General features: G+C 43.8%; 1 protein-coding gene across 3 annotated transcripts in view; it reads left to right on the top strand.

Moving 5' to 3' along the window:
• adgrg6 (adhesion G protein-coupled receptor G6) overlaps positions 1–20740 on the top strand; it is a 196172-nt gene that overhangs the window by 123014 nt on the left and 52418 nt on the right. For all 3 annotated transcript variants that reach the window (XM_080744043.1, XM_080744042.1, XM_080744044.1), the window contains 12 exons: positions 2184–2332; positions 2843–2954; positions 5435–5523; positions 5852–5916; positions 6460–6596; positions 8496–8661; positions 11111–11257; positions 14186–14302; positions 16204–16249; positions 16675–16781; positions 18718–18845; positions 20105–20373. In XM_080744043.1, the coding sequence (XP_080600169.1) occupies positions 2184–2332; positions 2843–2954; positions 5435–5523; positions 5852–5916; positions 6460–6596; positions 8496–8661; positions 11111–11257; positions 14186–14302; positions 16204–16249; positions 16675–16781; positions 18718–18845; positions 20105–20373 (1532 nt within the window). The remainder of the gene's footprint in view (positions 1–2183; positions 2333–2842; positions 2955–5434; positions 5524–5851; positions 5917–6459; positions 6597–8495; positions 8662–11110; positions 11258–14185; positions 14303–16203; positions 16250–16674; positions 16782–18717; positions 18846–20104; positions 20374–20740) is intronic.

Raw genomic sequence — 20740 nt, 5'->3', positions numbered from 1 at the left:
ATTTGGGCAAAGAGGTTTTGTAGAGAGGGAAAAGAGCAGACCAAGTAGTGAGTGAAATGTCAACTTTATTAAGTATTGACTGTTCAAGTGGTTAAATATCTGAAACACAAATCGACATGGATCCAAAATACAATGATGATTTTCCTGTCATGATGAAACTACATGGAATCTATGTAAAGGTTTTGGTGGTCCCTGCTTCATCTCTCTCAACTAAGGGGTCCGTGGCCTGAAAACATTGAGCATTCAAAACCAGTTTGTCCACAGTCAGCAGGCACGTAGACAGTAGGCAGCTGATAGCATAGGCCTACTCAACTTGCTTATAGAGATGCAAATTTCTGCTATTGTGGGGGTTTACTTTGGGTCATCGTCACCTGGCTTTACAAAGAATCAAATGTGCACACGCTTGCCAAATGGTCTGTCTCCTGTGTACTACACTATTGGACTTTAGTTACTAGTTAATTATTTAGAATATTATTAGGCTATAAAACATAGGCCTACATTAAACTCTTCAGCCCTATACATTTTGTCTATTTGAAAATAGCCGATCTACAAGCTCACAATGCGTCGCAATGCACTTCACTGGCATTTCGCCTAATAAAATCTCATTCCTGGTGTGTAAGTGTGTTTAAAGATAGAATGACTACTTTACATTCATATCTTGTGGCTAATCCTTTCTTTGACTTTTGCCATAGACTCAGGAATTGCCATGTCGGAGATATCTAAGGTTAAGGCTTCCTGGGTGAAGGCAAGATGGCCAGACCAGTGGAAGGCAGCAGAACCGTCCAGGCTTCACCAATTCATCAAGGATCTCACAGATGTTCCTGACCAGCACCTCCCCCATAAGGAGTGGACAACCCTCAATCACCTGAGGACAGGTGTGGGACGTTTCAGTGCAGCACAGGATCCATCCATCACAGAGTTTTGTTACAAAATTCAAGATTTTGATGCACCTCTTACACAATTTATGTTTTTGTACATTTTTTATCCTTTATTTTGTTCTGTTAGCAGTCTGTGGAGCATTATGGGAATATCTCTTTTTGCATTTCAAGTGTTTTTTTAAATGTACTGTATGTACACTTGCACATTTGATCTGTTTGCCTTCATGCTGCTGCTATCTTTATTTATATTGTATTGTATTGTATTATCTTGTTTATTTTTGTAATAAACGTTGTCAAATATACAGTATATTGTCTATTTCATCCAAAATGTATTTTAGGTGTTTCAATAATTAACACAGTTCATGTCAAACACTGTTTTAGTCTACCATTAAAATCTTCCTAGGAGCAAGGTTGAGCCCACTTGGATCCCACGTTTATCCCCTATGGTTCCCACATAGAATTGCCTAGGTGGGGCCCAACCAGGGCCCATGTAAAACCCACCTAGAGCCCACACAGGCTAGCCCAAGCGGCTCCCACCTGGGTCCCATATACATTTGCCGAGGTGGGGCCCACCCAGGACCCATGCAGAACCCACCCAGAGCCCACGTGGGCTAGCCCAAGTGGTTCCCACTTGGGTCCCATATAAATTTGCCGATGTGGGGCCCACCCAGGGCCCCTGCAGAACCCACGTTGATCCCACGTGGGCTAGCCCAAGTGTGTCCCACTTGGGTCCCATATAAATTTGCCGAGGTGGGGCCCACCCAGGACCCATGTAGAACCCACGTTGAGCACACGTGGGCTAGCCCAAGTGGTTCCCACCTGGGTCCCATATAAATTAGCCGAGGTGGGGCCCACCCAGAGCCCATATAGAACCCACACAGAGCCCACGTGGGCTAACCCACGAGGGACCCTTGTGGAAACCGCGGACATTCCCACATAGAACCCACGTGGGCTAGCCCAGGCGGTTCCCACATGGGTCCCATATAAATTTGCCGAGGTGGGGCCCACCCAGCGCCCATGTAGAACCCACGTTGAGCCCACGTGGGCTAGCCCAAGTGGTTCCCACCTGGGTCCCATATAAATTAGCCGAGGTGGGGCCGACCCAGGGCCCATGTAGAACCCACACAGAGCCCACGTGGGCTAACCCACGAGGGACCCTTGTGGAAACCGCGGACATTCCCACATGGGGCCCATGTAGGGAAGCCCACCCTGTACCCATGCGGGACCCATGTGGGCGTGCTGGCTGGGTAGGCATGATACACTTTGAGTGAACTATGCATAATCCTCCCCTCCTCCCCTGCATAGCTACACCTGCCAGGCTCTGCTAGTGGACCGGTTCACCACCAACGAGAGTCTGGGGGAGGCGGCCGTGTCGTCGCGGCTGTCTAACAGCGACGCGTCCATGAGCGCCGGGCTGCTCATTCACTACAGCTCCATCGACGTCAAGTCTATAGGTAAGAGAGAGCGTGGAGGGACACTAACGGCAAGGCTGTCGATTTCTGTTTAAACCAGTGGTTCTCAACCTTTTCAGGCTGTGACCCCCAAAATAATCATATTTTTACTATGGTGAAAGAAATGCAAATGCCCCCCCTTTCCATGCCACACCTGAAGGCAGCATTCAAGAGAATTGTCTTGTCCAAACTCTCCTGGACTTGAATGCAGCATCTTATGTTGAAAGAATTGCTCTTTCTGTGTAGAAATTATGCTTATGATTATGCTTAGTTCAGTGTGGTATAACACACCGAAAATAGCCAACCTCGGAGCTTGGAGGTCTGCTATTTTCGATATTTCCACAAAAGGCCCTTTTCAAAATTTCAGCCCCTGCCTCTCTGTGTGTGTGTGTGTGTGTGTGTGTGTGTGTGTGTGTGTGTGTGTGTGTGTGTGTGTGTGTGTGTGTGTGTGTGTGTGTGTGTGTGTGTGTGCGCGTGCGTGCGTGCGTGCGTGTGCGTGTGTGTGGTGTACAGAGCATTGTCCAGAGGAGAGCCCCCTGCACTACCTCTGGCCAGAGACCAGACCTACGGTCACCCAGTACCTGCCCTGCTTCCCCAACAAGGAGCAGAGAGCCAGCAGGACCTGGTAACTAACACACGCACGCACGCACGCACGCACGCACGCACGCACGCACACGCACACGCACACACACACACACACACCATCTAGAATAAATGGGGGTAAAGTTACTATAATCACATTTTTGTCTTAGGAATGCAAAAAATATGATTGAACTAAAGTGTCCATGGCATGAGTAATCGATAGAGAAAATGTCATTTTGGGGGTGAACTACTCCTTTAATTAGCATCATTGGTAACACCTGTGAAGGAAGGAAGAGGGCCAATTTATTTCCGCTCTGGCTGCTGTGCATAGAGCCTATTATCAAAGATTGTTAATTTAGGTTTATTAACGCGTCGCTCCACTACTAGGGGCAAAGTGGTACAACAGTAAGGTCTTCTAAGTGGGCGCTGCCCTCTGACGGACATCCTATGTATACTGGCGCTAGATCCTGTGGGGTGTGTTATTGGGACAGAGAACAGTTTGTTCTCAATCAACTTGTTGAAATTTCTCCTGATTTGTCTCTCTGAAAAAGAAAAAAAAAGCCATTTTAGTACACCGGGGACGTGCAGTCCCCATGTCCCCGGTGTACGGACATGTTGATGACCCCTGGTCTCCTCCCCTCGTCGGACACGATGGATGAGGCGAGGGCAGGGACATGCTGGGCCCCTGATTCAGCCCGGGAAAAAGAGTTGGAGAGGCCCTCATTGCGCGCTAGAGAGAGAGATCTCTCTCTATAGCGCTGCTGCTACTCAAAGATTTGTGACAAGCCAGTGGGCTTATTACATGAGTTATATTTAGTCGTTGTCGGGTAGAAACCTTGTATGTCCAAAACCGTTTGTTTTGTATTTATCATTTTAAAAATTATTTAAACTAGTGAAAACAGCCGATCTACAAACACACAACGCCTCGCACCGCGAGGCGTTGTGTGCTTGTAGATCTGCTGTTTTCACTACTTTTGTGCGACGGCCTTGTATGATGAAGCAGGGCTTTGCTTTGCGAAAAAATGCACAAATTTGAAACTTGGAGATACAAGGTTTCTGCCTGACAGTGACGATTTACTTTGTTGGCCGCCCAGCCCCCAAAATGGAACAAAGGCCGACATTTTATTTACATTTTTTTCCTAATGGCCGGCCTGAACCGGCAGTTCGGGAGTTAACCCGCTTTTCCCAATGGCCAGCACGTCCCTGGGAGAGGGATATCCCTTCTCCTCGTCCATCATGTCCGTCTTATCTCCTCTCCTCCCCTCTACACCTGAACACAGACTCTCATTATATCTCCTCCCCTGATCTGCGATATTTCTAAGACAAGGTGCTCTTGAGATCTAATTTATTAAGGCCCTTGCTCTTTTATCATCGGGAGGAGGGGAGGGGAGGGAGTGCCAAGCGCCCCGGCGACGGCGGGGAGATAATTTCCTGCATTAATCATTGACAAAACAAACAAAACAAATTGCGAGCGTTCCTGGGTCCGTACCTTATGCCAACAGATGGGACCCAATTTAACTTCCGAGTGAAATTAACAAACAGAAACCGGTTGTCGGTGATTAAGTGGGCCGTTTTGAGTCCAGACAGCCACCGGTGCATATCAATTATGTCTCCACGGATTGCAAAAAGTTACACAACTTTATGGGTGAAAAGATTAAATGGGCGAGATAGGCAAAGGCTTGAGGCATCGATGAAAATGGAATGTGTTTATTTCGGTATATTTTCAGAATAAATGTGCATTTAAACAGCTTAAGTAAGCAATTTACAGGAAGGGATATATAAACATTTCTATACGCATACCCTGTAGCCTATGTGCACACACACTTGCACGCACGCGCAAGTGCAAGTAAGATGCTCTTACTAAGAGCACCTCAAAGCTGTACTTACAGTACGGTACTTGAGTGAATGTATCTAGTTACTTTCCACCACTGCAAGTCTTCATCAGTATGAAGTGCTTTTGAATATTCAGATCTTATACAGTGTCATGACGGTTTACAACCTACGCAACAACTCGGGGGCAGCACTTTACTTAAGCCTCGTTCATTATCCTTACGATGGTGTCGCGCAAAGACAACAGATGATCTGTAAGCTCACAAAGTGTTGCGATGCAACCCGCGTTGCGCTCGCACTGAGCCTGTAGATCGGCTTTATTCAGCGTATATACGACGCCCATCCTGGGACAGAGCATAAATTTAGCCGTTTCATCTTACCGGAAATAATGTTCAACAACAGCTGCTCTTCAGCGTTAAACCACAAAGCACTTTGCTAATCCACAGTCAGCAACGCTTTAGGGATCGCATTAAAATGTCTGTTTGGTTTAGAAGTTCTTATTGCGAGTGCATTCAAGAGGCAGTCCATATATTCTGTTGAGAAATATGACATCATGGCTGCAGGGTTAACGTGAAAATGCAACGCCATCTTACTGTCTCTCTGTCTCTGTCTCTGTCTCTGTCTCTGTCTCTCTCTCTCTCTCTCTCTCTCTCTCTCTCTCTCTCTCTCTCTCTCTCTCTCTCTCTCTCGTAGTGTGATCAGTCGTCAGAACTACTCGTCCTACTGGTCGGCTCCAGACTTCAAGAACTGCACGGACATCGACACTATCGAGGTGTCAGCAGGTGTGCATGCACACACACAGGCACACGCACACATGCGCGCACGCGCACACGCACACGCGCACACACACACACACACACACACACACACACACACACACACACACACACACACACACACACACACACACACACACTCCTCTCCATGTCTGCACAGCAGACATATTTGAAAGAAATTGGGCCTCTTCCTAACTTATTTCACAGGTCTTACCAGTGTGTGTGTGTGTGTGTGTGTGTGTGTGTGTGTGTGTGTGTGTGTGTGTGTGCGTGTGCGCGTGTGCGTGCGTGCGTGCGTGCGTGCGTGCGTGCGTGCGTGCGTGCGTGTGCACAGAGAATGCGGCTGAGGTGGCGGTTCAGCTTGCGGACATCACCAACAACGAGTTGTCCAATGACGAGGTGAGAATCCCAGCATACTTCCTGTTTGGAGCGTGCACATGTTGTACACGCTGCAGCATCAACAGTCAAGGGTTCCTCTTGCGGGGATGTGTGTTGTGTGTGTGTGGCTGCTTCTGTTGAATCCACTTCCCCTCCACGAATCCACGTCTCCTCTGAAAAGGTATCTAAAGCAGGGATCTTCAACAGGGGGTTGAAGGAGAATTATTTTAAATAAACAACTCGAACCCTCGTATCCCTATTCTGAGGAGAACTTAAGCCAAAAATAGAGCTTGTAGATCAGCTATTTTTGGCAAATAGTTTTGGTGTAGAGGTAAAAAAAAAAAAAAAGATTAGACCAAGTACAGAGTGAAAGGTCAAATGTAAGTATCAAAGTCGTTAAATGTCTGAAAATGACGATGACAATTTGCAACACAATTGTATTCAGTATGTAGTGGGGAGGGGGGGGGGGAGGTCCCTGCTTTATCTCCCTCTCAGATAAGGGGTCCTTGGCCTGAAAACGTTGAAGACCCCTGATCTAAAGTGTCTCGTGTCTCCTCTGCCCAGGTATCTAAAGTGGTGACCAAGGTCAAGGAGCTGGTCAACGTGGCCAAGATCAACGCCACCCTGGCCACCACAGTGGTCACCATCATCTCCAACGTCATGACCAGCTCTGACCAGGCCCTGGCCGCTAACTCTGAGATGTAAGATCCTCTCCTCTCCTCTCCTCTCCTCTCCTCTCCTCTCCTCTCCTCTCCTCTCCTCTCCTCTCCTCTCCTCTCCTCTCCTCTCCTCTCCTCTCCCCTTCTCATATGTTATTGTCATTCAGTGGTGTAAAGTAACTTACTTAAGTGTTTCCAATTTCCAATACTTTTACTTCTACTCCACTACATCTCTGATCCAAATATTGTACTTTTACTCCAGTACAAAACTTTAGTTACTAGTTACTTTGCAGATATAAATGATTATAAAACATTCATTAATCCACTTTAGCCCTATTTTATACCGTGGCTGTTTGAAAATAGCCGATCTACAAGCTCACAACGTGTTGCAATGCGACGTGTTGTGAGCTTGTAGATCTGCTATTTTCAAACATTTTGTACCTTTTTGGTTCTTTAAGTACATTTTGTCATTTTGAACACTTTAATATTTTTACGGAGGTACATTTTTAATTCTGGACTTTTACTTATACAGTATAACAGAATATTTCTAAATTGCAGTATTGATATTCTTACTTAAGTAAAATATGTGAGTACTTTTCCAACACTGTTGACATTATATCAAATTTTCCAACTTCGATTTGCTTCATTAAAAAAAAACTATCTTGAAATAAGCTCTCCAGCCGTGCTCAAATGAGCATGAAACCACAACTAGTCGAGCACAATAAATAGTACTCTGCCACTGATTAGAAATGCAACCAACGGTTCAGCCTCCACATCGCCCAGTGAAATTGATTTGACTGTGTACTAACCCAGACACCTTACATCAGCCATGCTGGAGTCTCTGTGACACAGTGCTTGCACTAGCAGTTTAAAAATGCTGGTGAAGTTCATAGTATCTTCGACTTTTCTGTTCTGGAGCCCAGATGAATCTGCCACTACAAGTATATGGAAACGTACTGGTTACTTTGTAGATTTAAATTATTATTACAAAGCGTTAACCACTTCAGCCCTATTTAAACTTGGCCTTAAAAACCTTTGAAAATAGCATATCTACAAGCTCACAATGTGCCGCATTGCGACGCGTTGTGAGATTGTAGATCTGTTATTTCTAAAGGTTTTTAATACATTTTATACATAGTATATTTCTTGTGAAACGGGACGTTCTGCATAATGAGCACTCTGCAGTTTCTTGAATAATTAGGCTCCATCATTGGACGTATGCATCACCGTCCAGGCGAGGGTGTGGTTTTATCACCTTTGCTGTTACTTTACACTGTGTTTGTATCGTACCAATTTACCATGTACCTTTTACTTTCCACTGTGTAGCGTGGCCTTGCCCCTAAAATGAAGACATTTCAGGCCTGGTTTGAATGAACAAAATGTAGCAAACTTTCTTATGAATAAACGAGTGGTAACATTTTTTAAATCATTTTTTAAAAAATGTTATAATTAGTTTTCCTGTTCTTTTTTCACATTAACATCACCTTTAAATCCTATTGTTTAGTATTACAATGCCATTGGCCACGATATTTGCATATAAATACCCCCCACAGTGGCTGACATTCACACCTCCCAGAGAAGTTGAAATTCCAGCGTCTGGACGAACAACATCTCACTTTTTAACTGAAGCTATTCCTCACTAGAACACAAGTAAAATGCCTGTAATATTTATTTTTCGTGATCATTAGAATGTCTAGAACACGTGCATTATGTTAATATTGTGAAAAATATCCCCAAAATGCAAATTAGAGCATGATTTATGATTTATGATTTATGGCTATAAAACCTTACAAAAACATTATTAATTTTTTAACATTACATTTTCTTGTGATTAGGACTCCTACAACACCATCTGATTTTTTTTTTTTATATTTTGGCCAGTAGAAATTAATTCGGGTCTTGCAGGGTTAAAAAGTAATAATCTCTTCCTCCCTCCTCCAGGGCTCTTAGGACCGTTGATGAGCTGATCCAGAAGCTGGAGTTCGAGGGCCCGTCGGTCACCATCAGCTCCAGACACCTGGCCCTGGGCGCGCTGGCCCTGAACACCAGCATATTTAACGGGACCTCGTTCAGCGCCTTCATCCCTCCTAATACCACCGACCCGCAGGTAGAATGGATGCCAGCTTTCTGCTAATCATGGCCAGGGGCGTCACAAGGGGTAGGAAAGTGGGACTGAGTTACTGGGGCCCAAGGAGGTGGAGGGGCCCTTATAACTTTAGCTATTGAAAAATAGCAGATATACAAGCTCACAGCGCGGCACCGAGTGCCGCGCTGCGAGCTTGTAGATCTGCTATTTTTTTTTAATTGTGACAATGTGTGAAAATCTTTGAATATACAGTATGTGTTTTTTAAGCGTACATTTCTAAAATTTTCAAATTTTGCTTCTGGGGGTCCCTGGAACTAAATATTTTGAGATCGGGGGGGGGTCCTTGACATAGTTTTCTTGCACACATTTTCAAGATTTTTCAAAAATAGCAGATATACAAGCTCGCAGCGCGGCACTCGGTGCCGCGCTGTGAGCTTGTATATCTGCTATTTTTCAATAGTTAACATTCATGGGGGGCCTGCAGTGAATCCTTGTACCCAGGGCCCAGAATTTGGTGTGACGCCCCTGAGGATGGATGCCAGCTTTGTGCTAATCATGGCTTTCCCAGATTGCCTTCGCAGCAGACAGCTCTGCACACTGTACGGTTCCCTTAAGTGCAATTTATTGGCACATTCCACAAGTGATGTCTGAGGCTAATATGCTCTTTATTCTTTAGTCTCCACTCCGCTTGTGGACGTTCCAATAAATTGCACTTCAGGGAGCTGCAGTGTGTCGGGCCTTCTTTTTCTGTTTTCTGTTGGCCCAGCAGCAGCACCTGCTTTAACCTCTTAAACCCTTCAGGCTAAGCACTTCTAGAGAGTCGAGATTTTAGGTTAAAGACCAAAGGAGATCTGACTTTTATTGTACCGGAGCCCAGACACTTTGGACTGCACTGCAGCTTGGTGATCAGCTTGCTTTAATTCCCTGCTTATAATGCGCTTTTATAGATTAGCTCTCAGTGCATTTTCTTTTAGTCCGTAGCGATCTCAGATGTCGTTCTGCCGGGGACTGCCCATAAGTCCGAAGGTTCATTAGTCCGAAGGTTCATTAGTCCGAATTTAGTTAGGTTTACTTAGGTTAAGGTTAGGGTTAGGGTTAGAGTTAGGCATAGTATTCTTAACAAATTCGGACTAATGAACCTTCGGGCACCGTTCTGCCAATATCGGGCACAGGCCACAGCTTGCACTGGGGGGCATCTGCACATTCCAGTATAGGTGGGACATATTGTCTGCACAGACACCACCCCTGTTCCACGCAGTCTATTAGTTGACTCCCCAGGTTGCCTGGCCAAGGTTGTGGCCACTAGCGAGGCTTTCCATTGATGTCCAACCAGTCAAGAGCTTGTGTGTCATATAGCTTTGCCATTCATCTTCCCAGATGTTGGCCCTTGCTTCGTTCAGTTGTCTGGAGGGGCAGGACTGTCTGCAAGAAACTGGCCCTGGATGGGGGCCTGCATAGGGGGTGCTGCAGTACAGGGTACTACTGTACGTGGCCATGCAAGGGGTGTCTAATGTCCACTTTTTGTGTACTCCATTCATCTGGAGTGGTACCATCTAGGGCAGTGGTTCTCAAAGTGGATTCCAGGGACTCTGTGGGTTCCTTTTAAGGGGTTCTAAATTGACCCATACAAGTCTGTAACTCTGACAGTGTACAAATGGAACCAAAGTAACCCTAACAAGTTCATTTGGTTCCATTTGTACCCTGTCAGAGTTAAGGGGAGACCTTGAAATGTGAAAGTTTGAGAAACACTGATCTAGGGGAATGCTATGCTAGCGCATTGAGGCACGGGACAGGTGTTGTCTTGGCGTAGGCTGCTGTAGAGAAACACAGGGCCATATGGCAGTTGCATGTATTCTTGGTAGATCTGTGCCCCACTTGGAGTTCACTAGTTGGCGCAGGATACGTTATTGCGGGTGTTGACCTTGGCTTTGGTGTTCTCCAGGTGTTTCTTGAAAGAGATTGTCCTGTCCGGTGTAACATCAAGATAAATGGGGTGCGTATGGTTGGACAGTGGATAAGTGCTAACTCCAAAGAGCTAACCCCCAAGTGCTAATTCCCAAGCGCTAATTCCCAAGCGCTAACTCCCAAGCCCTAACTACCACGTGCTAACTCTCAAGTGCTAACTCCTACTAATTTCAGTCTATCTTGTCGATTGGTGAAATGTCTATATGCCTATATATATATGTTTTTATCGTGTGAAGCACTTTGTAACACATTTTTTAAAGGTTATTATCATTATTATACTTGTATAAAAAGCTGATCTACAGACCTGGGCCGTGGTCCAGCGGTCCAGGCACCCTAGGCTGAAGTGTATCCTGACGGCGCATCGCAGGTTCGACTCCCGTTCCCGACGATCTTTGCTGCATGTCTCTCTCCCCATCTCTCTCTCCCTGTTTCCTCACTGTCTCTACAGCAAACTATATAAAAAGCTGATCTACAAGCTCTCTCCTCCCCGTATCTCCCTGTACAGATTGACTTTGAGTCAGAGCGGCTCAACCCTCTGGCTCAGGTGACTCTCCCGGCCACGCTGCTCTCCAACCTGACCCTGACGGAGGCTGACAAGGCCACCGTGTCCCGCATCAACTTCATGTTCTTCAGCAAGACCAACCTCTTCCAGGTGGGTTTCCAAAGGCTCTCACTCTAGGGCAGGGGTGGGAAACTTTGATGATGGAGAGGGCCACTATATTTTCACACTCACTCCAGAGGACCACAATGCATATACTGTACAGCAGGGGTGTCCAAACTTTTTTCAAAGTGGGCCAAATTAGAAAATATTAAAACACCCAAGGGCCGACTATAATATCTCCTGACAAAATGTACTTTTGGTCGGACCATAACAAAGACATATAGGCCTACATATGCGTCGCAATCATACGATTTTATTTAACTATCATCATCGATATTTAATATAATGGTCTTTTGTGAGGTGTGTGCTCTGAACAAAACACAAATAACTCACATTACCAAATGGTACCAGACGTGCACTGCAAGGTAGAAAATACAATGAAATAGCATTTCTTTGGCCCCTTCAGAATGAGTCAACAGGGAACAAGGAATCTTGTTTATAATACAATTAGGAATGAAGCCGTGGGCCGTATAAAATTTGTCCTCGACCCTTATTTGGCCCCCGGGCCGCACTTTGGACACCCCTGCTGTACAGTCAAGAACAGCAAAAATAGTGCAACACGCTTTGAGCTTGTAGATTGTCTATTTTTTATATTTTGAAATTGGAATCCTGAATTATTTTTTAGCTATTTTTGAATTGTAATCCTGAAAAGTTTTCTTTTTTTTAATTTCTAATGTATTTATATGTTCTTATGTTAACTTTTAAGAACTTAAATACAAAGAATTGTACTAGTCATTAAGCTACTACTAATGTAGACTGAAGTAATTAAAGTGGGTCATGTTTGCATGTTTGGAATTGTAACAGCTGAAATCAATAAAGTAGGCCTTTTCCGATATTAACCTGCGGGCTGCATTAAGTGAAGGTGGGGGGCGCATGTGGCCCCCGGGCTGCCAGTTGCCCATATATGCTCCAGGGGATAGGCCTACATTTGCAATGTCGAAATTTACAAACTATTTTACAAAGTAAAAGTTTGGAATACAAATTCTACTTGAGTAAAAGGACAAAAGTATTGGTATCAAAATGTACTTAAAGTACCAAAAGTAAATAGCGGGTCTACCAGCATTGTGAGCTTGATTTGATTGAGCTTGTCAATCAAATCTATAAAGTAACTAGTTTTCAAAATAAATATAGTGAAGTAAAAGTACAATATTTGGATCTTAGATATTGTGGAGTAGAAGTAAAAGTATTGGAAATTGGATACTCAAGTAAAGTACAAATACCTCAAACTTGTACACTTAGTTACTTTACACCGCTCTCTTTCTCCTGAGGTGGGTTGGGATTGAGACCCAGAGTGACAACAATTATGAAGATGGAAGCTGCTTCTAGTCAAACAAACATGCTCAAAAATTGTCTTACATTATTATTATTTGTTTATCTTTTAATTGCGAAAATAGTATGACTACAAGTTTAGCTTATAGTATTGGATATTTTTCACTTTTTGCACACAAATCCATCACAAAAAAACTATAAAACGGGCCTTTAGTACTTGGCAGGCAGTTGTTGTTCTGTCAGAATACTTTCCTGCCTCTTCTTAGGGGTAGGTGGGTGGGGGTGTTCACAGGTTATGACAGGTTTTCCATCACCCATCTCTTTATTATCTCCACCAGTGGAGGAGAGAGTGCCACTGTGCCTTTTGGACTGTAAACATTCACACACACACACACACACACACACACACACACACACACACACACACACACACACACACACACACACACAGCCAAGACGATTAGAGGCAGCCGGAAGATGGGATATAGGCTATAAGACAAAATACACAACGATAAGTACAGTCCATTTAAAGTTTGGTTCCAAGCCATCTCATCTCATATCTCATCAAGCGCTGAGGGTCCAAAGCGATGGAACTCTCTGTACTCTGCTTGATCAACTGTTACTGAAATCCAACTGCCTTTGAAGAGGGTCAAGTCTGATTGTGTTTTCTTACATTTACATATAGATGAGTGTATTATGGATCGGTACAGCGCTCCTAACTTTATATTCATATACCTGGCAATATAGTCAAGTATTCTATTCACATCTTCTAATGGCCTTCATAAGTAGTCCCCTGGGTAGGGACTGCAAATGATAAGTGTGGTTGCCGTTGACTCTAATGGGGAGCCAATCAGATAGGGGGAAAAGGGTGACATCAATATCAAGGTATCGTGATGTCTGATTGGGTGAATGGTTACATCAGATGATGAGAAGAATAGGCAAAAACTACAGTCTGGTTTCCCTGTGGGGCAACAAGACTAATAAGATGCAATTGGAAATTGCAAGTGTGGTTGCAGTTAACTCTAATGGGGAGCCAATCCTATAGTTCAGCTGCAGTGATGGGCAAGCTACTTGGAAATGTTACCTAAGCTACAAGTTACACAGGATTAAATATATCTAAAGCTACAGCAAAGCTATCCCCAAAGAAATGTAGTTACCTTAGAAGCTAATTGCAAATTGACACTACGTTTTTAAATTTATTTTTTATGTATTAAAATGTCTTAAGTCCTTAAATTGTCACTTCACTGTCGTCTGGGGATCCCCCTGGCGAGGGGGTTCAGACGGCTTGAATGTCCCTCCACTATTGGGGACACTATTGCAATGGACTAGTCAATGTATTTTTTTTTTCCCAACCGTGATGGGCAAGCTATTTGGAAAACGTAGTATGCGCATGTGCATATGCCCTCTATACACTTGTTTTTCTTTTCTTTTTTTTCTTTTTTACTGTTGAGTGAGGAAAACAATGTTGCACATTAAGTTAATCATCTGGGGACCCCCCAAAATAATGTGGGGACCCCCCTGGGGGTCCCGACCCACAGGTTGAGAACCACTGCTGTAAAGTCGCAGGCGATGGAAGCTTCAGGGTTTACCCTTCGTAGTAAAACATTACTTGGCAGTGACGATATGTTGTTGTTGTTGTGTGTGTGTCAGAATGAGCAGGACGGTCTGAATCTGAACAGCTACGTTGTAGCCAGCAGTGTTGGGAACTACTCTATCAGTAACCTGCAGGACCCTGTGGAGATCGAGATAGCACACCTCTTCTACCAGGTACACCACATACACACACACACACACACACACACTCACACACACTCGCTCACACGCATGCACGCACGCACGCACACGCACTAGGGATGCGAAGATATACCGGTACGGATCGTAATCGCGATACAAACGTCCGCGATACGGTTGAATCGGTTCATTCAGTGTGTACCGGTACAATAGACGGCCGAAATCGTGATGGATCGTACCGTGAGTGTCTGGATCGGGATATTCCGCGATTGTATCGGTTCTTCCATTATAGTATTTCATTATATCCTGTGTTTCCGAGGCGCCATGAATGCACCATCATCAGCCGTTCAACCCCCTCCCCAAAAGCCAGTCTTTAACGCGAGCTGCGACTCGGACAGACGGACAACATCTGCACTCTGCATGCAGGCAACCAGGGAGACAGACAGTGCAGCGAAATACGAGTGAATCAACACAGACGAACTAGCAGCCCCACGGGTTAAAAAGATGCAAGATTAGTTGTACAGTACTTAGCTTTATATCATCCAAGTCCGCTGCGCTGATTGTTGTCAGAGTAGCACAGGCTGATCGAGTGATATGTAATCAACAGCCGTTTCTTAGCGAATCTCCGACGGACAATTGATTGAGATCATCTTCTGCGCTATATTAACTGCACACACACACAACAACAATGTTGCTGGGTGTTGTAGGACTACTGCTTGCGTTTAAAACAAAGTATTTGTCACTGTTCTACAACTTTCCTGTTGATGCAAGCAACTCTCTCACTTGAAAGAAGCCTAATTTATACATCGCAGTACAAGGGTGTCGCACCTAAAATAGCAGACCTACAAGCTCACAATGCGTCGTGGATAAAAATTGCATAATCCTGGATTAAATATAATATAATATAATATAATATAATATAATATAATAATACAAACCAGGGAGGGACTTTATTGTTTTTCAGGTCAAGGACCCCTTAGCTCAGACAGAGATCAAGCAGGGACCTTCGCTGTAGGCTAGGCATTATAGCCTACTGTATCACACAAATATTTGGCAGGCCCCCTGTAATAACCCTGGATTGGGGTCCCTGACTCCCAGTTGAAGACATATAGGCCTACTAATAATGACATAGGCCTTCTATATGATTAGTTATGAAACAATTCTACAATAGCCAGCAGCTTTGTGTTCTCCCAGAATACTATAGGCCTATGTTGGGTTGTTAGACAGAGCCTAGTACTACAGTGAAACAATAAATTGCCTTGAATTTAAATTACATACATTTTTAGTCGCTATGTTTTGTAAATTTTGGGATTTGGGCTTGAATCGTGGTGAATCGTGAATCGTATCGCATCGTATCGGGAACAGGGGTGGATCGCGATGTATCGTATCGGCAGGATTTCAATGCATCGCAATTATATCGTATCGCTGGCAGTGTATCGAGGTCCGTATCGTATCGCCTCAGTGGTCGAGATTCGCATCCCTAACACGCACACGCACACACACACACACACACACACACACACACACACACACACACACACACACACACACACACACACCTCAAGGGCTGTCCATACTGTTTCCGACCACCAAACTTTTCGTCGGAAACTACTTCTGAAGAGCATTACCCCGAATTAGAGTTTGGAAAGCTGCATGTCGGAAAGTTGGAACTATCCGACGAAAAGTCTGTTGGTCGGAGACCGTATGGACAGGCCTCTAGTGTTCATTTAACGTCCTCTCTCCTCCACTTTTTGTGTGCTTAACTTGGACATTATTCCTCTTTATTTAAGCCTTCATTTATTTCTTTGTTTAATTCACATTTTCTACAGCTAATGTACTGTGCTTATACACACATTAGACCTATTAGGTTAATTACACTGTTAACACTGATGTTGCTGTGTAATGGTACATTTTATGTTTTTCTTCTGTCATTTCAGCCCTCGCCGAGTCCCATCTGTATGTTCTGGGATTTCTCAATGAAGGGTCAGTTCATGTCCATCATGTAGCTCTATTATCTCATCTGTTTCATATGCTAATACATGTATTAATGTTTTTCTCTTATTGCTTCTCTTTAGAACATTCAACATTGTCTGTCAGTGACACAATGACCTAAAACTACTTGTATATTTGTATAATACATTTTGGGCAGGGGTCATCGCTATGCTGGCTTGTGGTCACTTTTTGCCATGGACATAAAAAAATCGAAGACAATAATAACCAGAAACACATAAAGAGATGAGCCCTGAATGACCATAACAGATCTGTTACACTGAGAGTGTACAAATGGAACCAAATGGCGCGGAGACATTTGTCTGTGCTGTGTTGATGACCCCTGATTTTGGGTTGTGGGTGGTAGTGGTTGTGTGATAAGTGGGACTTTTAAAGTGATACCTCTTCATGGCCACTAGATGGTGCTGGAGGCTGGAATAGAGAAGGCTGCAGAGTGGCTCCCGACTCCAACAGTAACAAGACCATTTGCCTCTGTGACCATCTCACACACTTTGGTATCCTCATGGTAAGATCTGTGTGTGTGCACCGTGAGAATAATGCATTCTCTTTTTTTATTTTAAACTTGCAAATTATTACATGTACAAAACATTACAGGGTCAACATTATTACATCATTTTAGTCCATGTCAAACATTCGTGGTGTCATTCTGTTGTCATTCATGCTGTTTTATATTCAGTCCATTTCTCCCATTTCTCAAGGAACAGTTCTTCTTGTATCCTGAGTTTATGGGTAAATCTCTCCATCACATATATTTCCTCCACAATGCTCAGCCACTGCTCACAAGTTGGAGGGTCACTTTTATACCACAATCTGCCGTGACTTTTCCTCAGATTTTTGGAATTATTAAATATTTTATAGCGTTCTTCCAGCAAAATTCCCTCCACACTCTAGAATAAAGCATTCTCTGCGTTGTATAAATGGATAAATGCTCTCTCTGAATTTGACTTGTGTGTATCTGATGCAACAACACACAATGTCTAACATTCCCAGGTTGCTCCCAGGATGCTTCAGTGCTCCCAGAATGCATCAGCCACACTTGTTGTGGTTGTCTTTAAGCTTCGCAAACAGAAGCATCCCCAGATGATGTTATTGTTTGTCTCTGTTGATGTATTTGGACTTATGCATTTGTTTGAAATATCAGACGCTATACTTAGAAACAACATCATGTTTGAGTATGAATAACAGATTCTCTGATAATGTTTGTTAGTCTTGTTTGTGCCCATAAACAACGCTGTGAGTGGTCCGTGAGCATCGCCAGCTCCATGAAGAGGAAGGACAAGCGGAGTCCTAAATACCTCTTTGCCGAAAAATAGCCGATCTACAAGCTCACAATGCGATCTGCTATTTTTGGCTTAAGTTCTCAGAATATGGACACTAGGGTTCAAATTGTTAATATAAAAAGGATTGGAAGATTTGAAGGACCCCCTGTAGTAACTCTGAGGACCCCCTAGGGGCCCCGGACCCCCTGTTGAAGACCCCTGATCTACATATTTTTCACTATTGCTCACTTATGTGACAGTACCATTTCTGTCTCTGTGTCTCAGAGGTGGAACGTGGATGATTGTGGCTTCTATTTCAGCATGCTGCCTTTCCAGAAGAGAGAGGCAGTGGTTTCTATTAGCTTTAATTCCCCGTCGATTATGTCATTGGTATTGATATTATACTGTTTACCTATGATCCTAGATTACTATTTCAATGCGTTTGATGTATTAGCCTACCTCATGTTCACCTTGCTTACTGTAAATCGCTCTGGATTAAAGCCTAAATTGTAAATTGTGCGCTCTGCCTCTGCCTTGTTGGTGCAGTCTACAAAGAAGAGCAGCTTGCAGCGCCGTTTGTCTTGATGTTGCCAAACAACTTTCTCCACCATGTTGAATGCTGATTGATTGATTTATTGATTGATTGATTGATTGATTGATTGATTGATTGAAGTTTTTATTAGAAGTTTGCATAGGAAAAGGTACAGTTTCATGACAGTACAGTTCACTGGTACAAGGTCAACTAAAAGGATAAGCTCAGGAAAGCTGTGGCTTGTTTACATTGTTTCGAGTGGCTGCCGCCTGTAAGTGGTTTTTCAGAGCGGTTTTAAAGGAAGTTAGGGATTTACACTCCTTTGATGCCTTCGGTAAGGCAATCCACATTTTATTGGTATACTGTAGCAGGAGAACGAATTTGACCCGTTGTTTGAGACGAATCTGGGATGAACATGATTTAATCTCTGTTGAATCTCTGTCTGTAATATACATATTTTGTGGAGTCATATATTAAAAGATTCTCTCTCTGTTTTGTATGCATCTCTCTCTCTCTCTCCCCCTCTCTCTCTCTCTCTCTCCCCCTCTCTCTCTCTCTCTCTCTCTCTCTCTCTCTCTCTCTCTCCCTACCTCTCTCTCTCTCTCTCTCTCTCTCTCTCTCTCTCTCTCTCTCTCTCCCCCTCGCTCCAGGACATCTCGGGGGCGTCGGCTCAGATAGACCAGAAGAACACTAAGATCCTGACCTTCATCACCTACATCGGCTGTGGGATCTCCGCCATCTTCTCGGCCGCCACGCTGCTCACCTACATCGCCTTCGAGTGAGACCGACATCTACTTCTTAACATAATAATAGCGTGTGATTGATTTAATTATAATTGTGGCCCTAAGGTCACCTCGCGTGTTGGGTCACTGGAAACGTCGTTGTGTGGTGCCGGTGTCGCACGCCGGAAATGCCTGATCTGCAAGCTCACAATGTGTAGTGTTGCGATGTGTTGTGACCTTGTAGATCTGCTATTTACGTGTACGACAAGACTTAGGCTAATTATTAGGGGTGTAACAATATAGTAACTGTATCGAAATATCGTTTTTAACTTAAAAAATCGAAGTATATCGAAATGAAAACAGCTAAAATCGAATCGTATCGTTTTATTTTGTATCGTATCGAATCGGCAGTGCAAAGAATCGATTGTATCGATACTACCTACTTGGGCATTTTATTTAGCATTTTTAATAAAAAATAAATAAAAGGAGGGGTTTAAATACTTTTCCTTTCCATATAGCTACACTGGTATATCGATAAATGTGTGTAATCTCTGGGTTCATGTCAAGTTGCAGGTTTGTCAATATAGGCCTACAATGTCCATGTATTTGGCAGATAATCACTGTGTTTACTTTTAATTTATTTTTACTTCTAATTTATATCCACAATAATACATGTTTCCCTTAAAAACCTGCACTATCCACACCTTTCACACAGATTTAATTTCTTTGCTAAATAGTTACTATATCGATTTTAAATCATTGAATCGAATCGTATCGCATCGCCATGAATGAACCAATATCGTCCATGTATCGTATCGTCAACCATGTATCGTGATATGTATCGAATCGCTATTAAAATGTATCGTTACACCCCTACTAATTATGGTACACTGTCTTGTGTAAAAAATAAAAAAAATAAAAAGTAGCAGCTCAAAACACGTCGCTTCACGCCGTGTTTCGAACTTGTAGATCTGCTACTTTTGATGCTTTCGTGTGACCTCTGTAGTATGATCAAGTAGTAGAGCGTTAATTTACGAAAAACACAAAAAGTTAAGTAAAGTTAAAGGAGTAGTTCACCCCAAAATGATTTTTTTCTATTGATTACTCACACCATAGTTCAATAATATTTTTTTGTATATGTCGCATTACTAAGAGAACAAATGTATTATAGTAAATGTACCTCCATTGATTCTGAATGACCCAAAATGCATTTGGGTCCCCATCCGGATTGGAATCTTTCTGCCCGACAGCAGCCATATTAGAATTCCTGTAGTCTTCCTTTAAGCAAGGCATTTATTTATTACATCCCAAACAGGAAGTTGCGTCGGGACTACCCGTCCAAGATCCTGATGAACCTCAGCACCTCGCTGCTGTTCCTCAACATGGTCTTCCTATTGGATGGCTGGCTGGCCAGTCTGGACACCGATTGGCTGTGCGTGTCCGTGGCCTTCTTCCTGCACTACTTCCTGCTGACGTCCTTCACCTGGATGGGCCTGGAGTCCATCCACATGTACATCGCCCTGGTCAAGGTGTTCAACACCTACATACGACGATACATCCTCAAGTTCTGCATCGTCGGCTGGGGTGAGTGCTGCTTGCCTCGGTGTTGTCTGATGTAAATGGTGTGTTCATATAGACCAGTGGTCTGGGGACCACCAGTGGTCCTTGAGGAGGTTCCAGGTGGTCTCCAGCTAAATGATGGAGAGATGGTAACTAAATGGACCCTTATGCTATGTTCCAACCTGAAGCTATTTCTTTGTTTCTAGCCGCTTCAATCGCTTCACTTTGGTCGCACTGGTCAGCGTTGGAAACAAATGATGTCACGTCAGAATCAAGGTGAAACACCTGGAAAAAGTCCCAAAACCAAACAACCAAAACATTTCCCTGTCTCTGGACAACATCAACGCTGATTGGCTGTAAGGACGTGATGGGTGGAATGGGGGGGGGGGAG

This window comes from Nannobrachium achirus, assembly GCF_963921795.1.
Source record: "Nannobrachium achirus genome assembly, chromosome: 16".
NCBI classification, from domain to species: domain Eukaryota; kingdom Metazoa; phylum Chordata; class Actinopteri; order Myctophiformes; family Myctophidae; genus Nannobrachium; species Nannobrachium achirus.
This window is presented reverse-complemented; position numbering and strand designations above follow the sequence as displayed.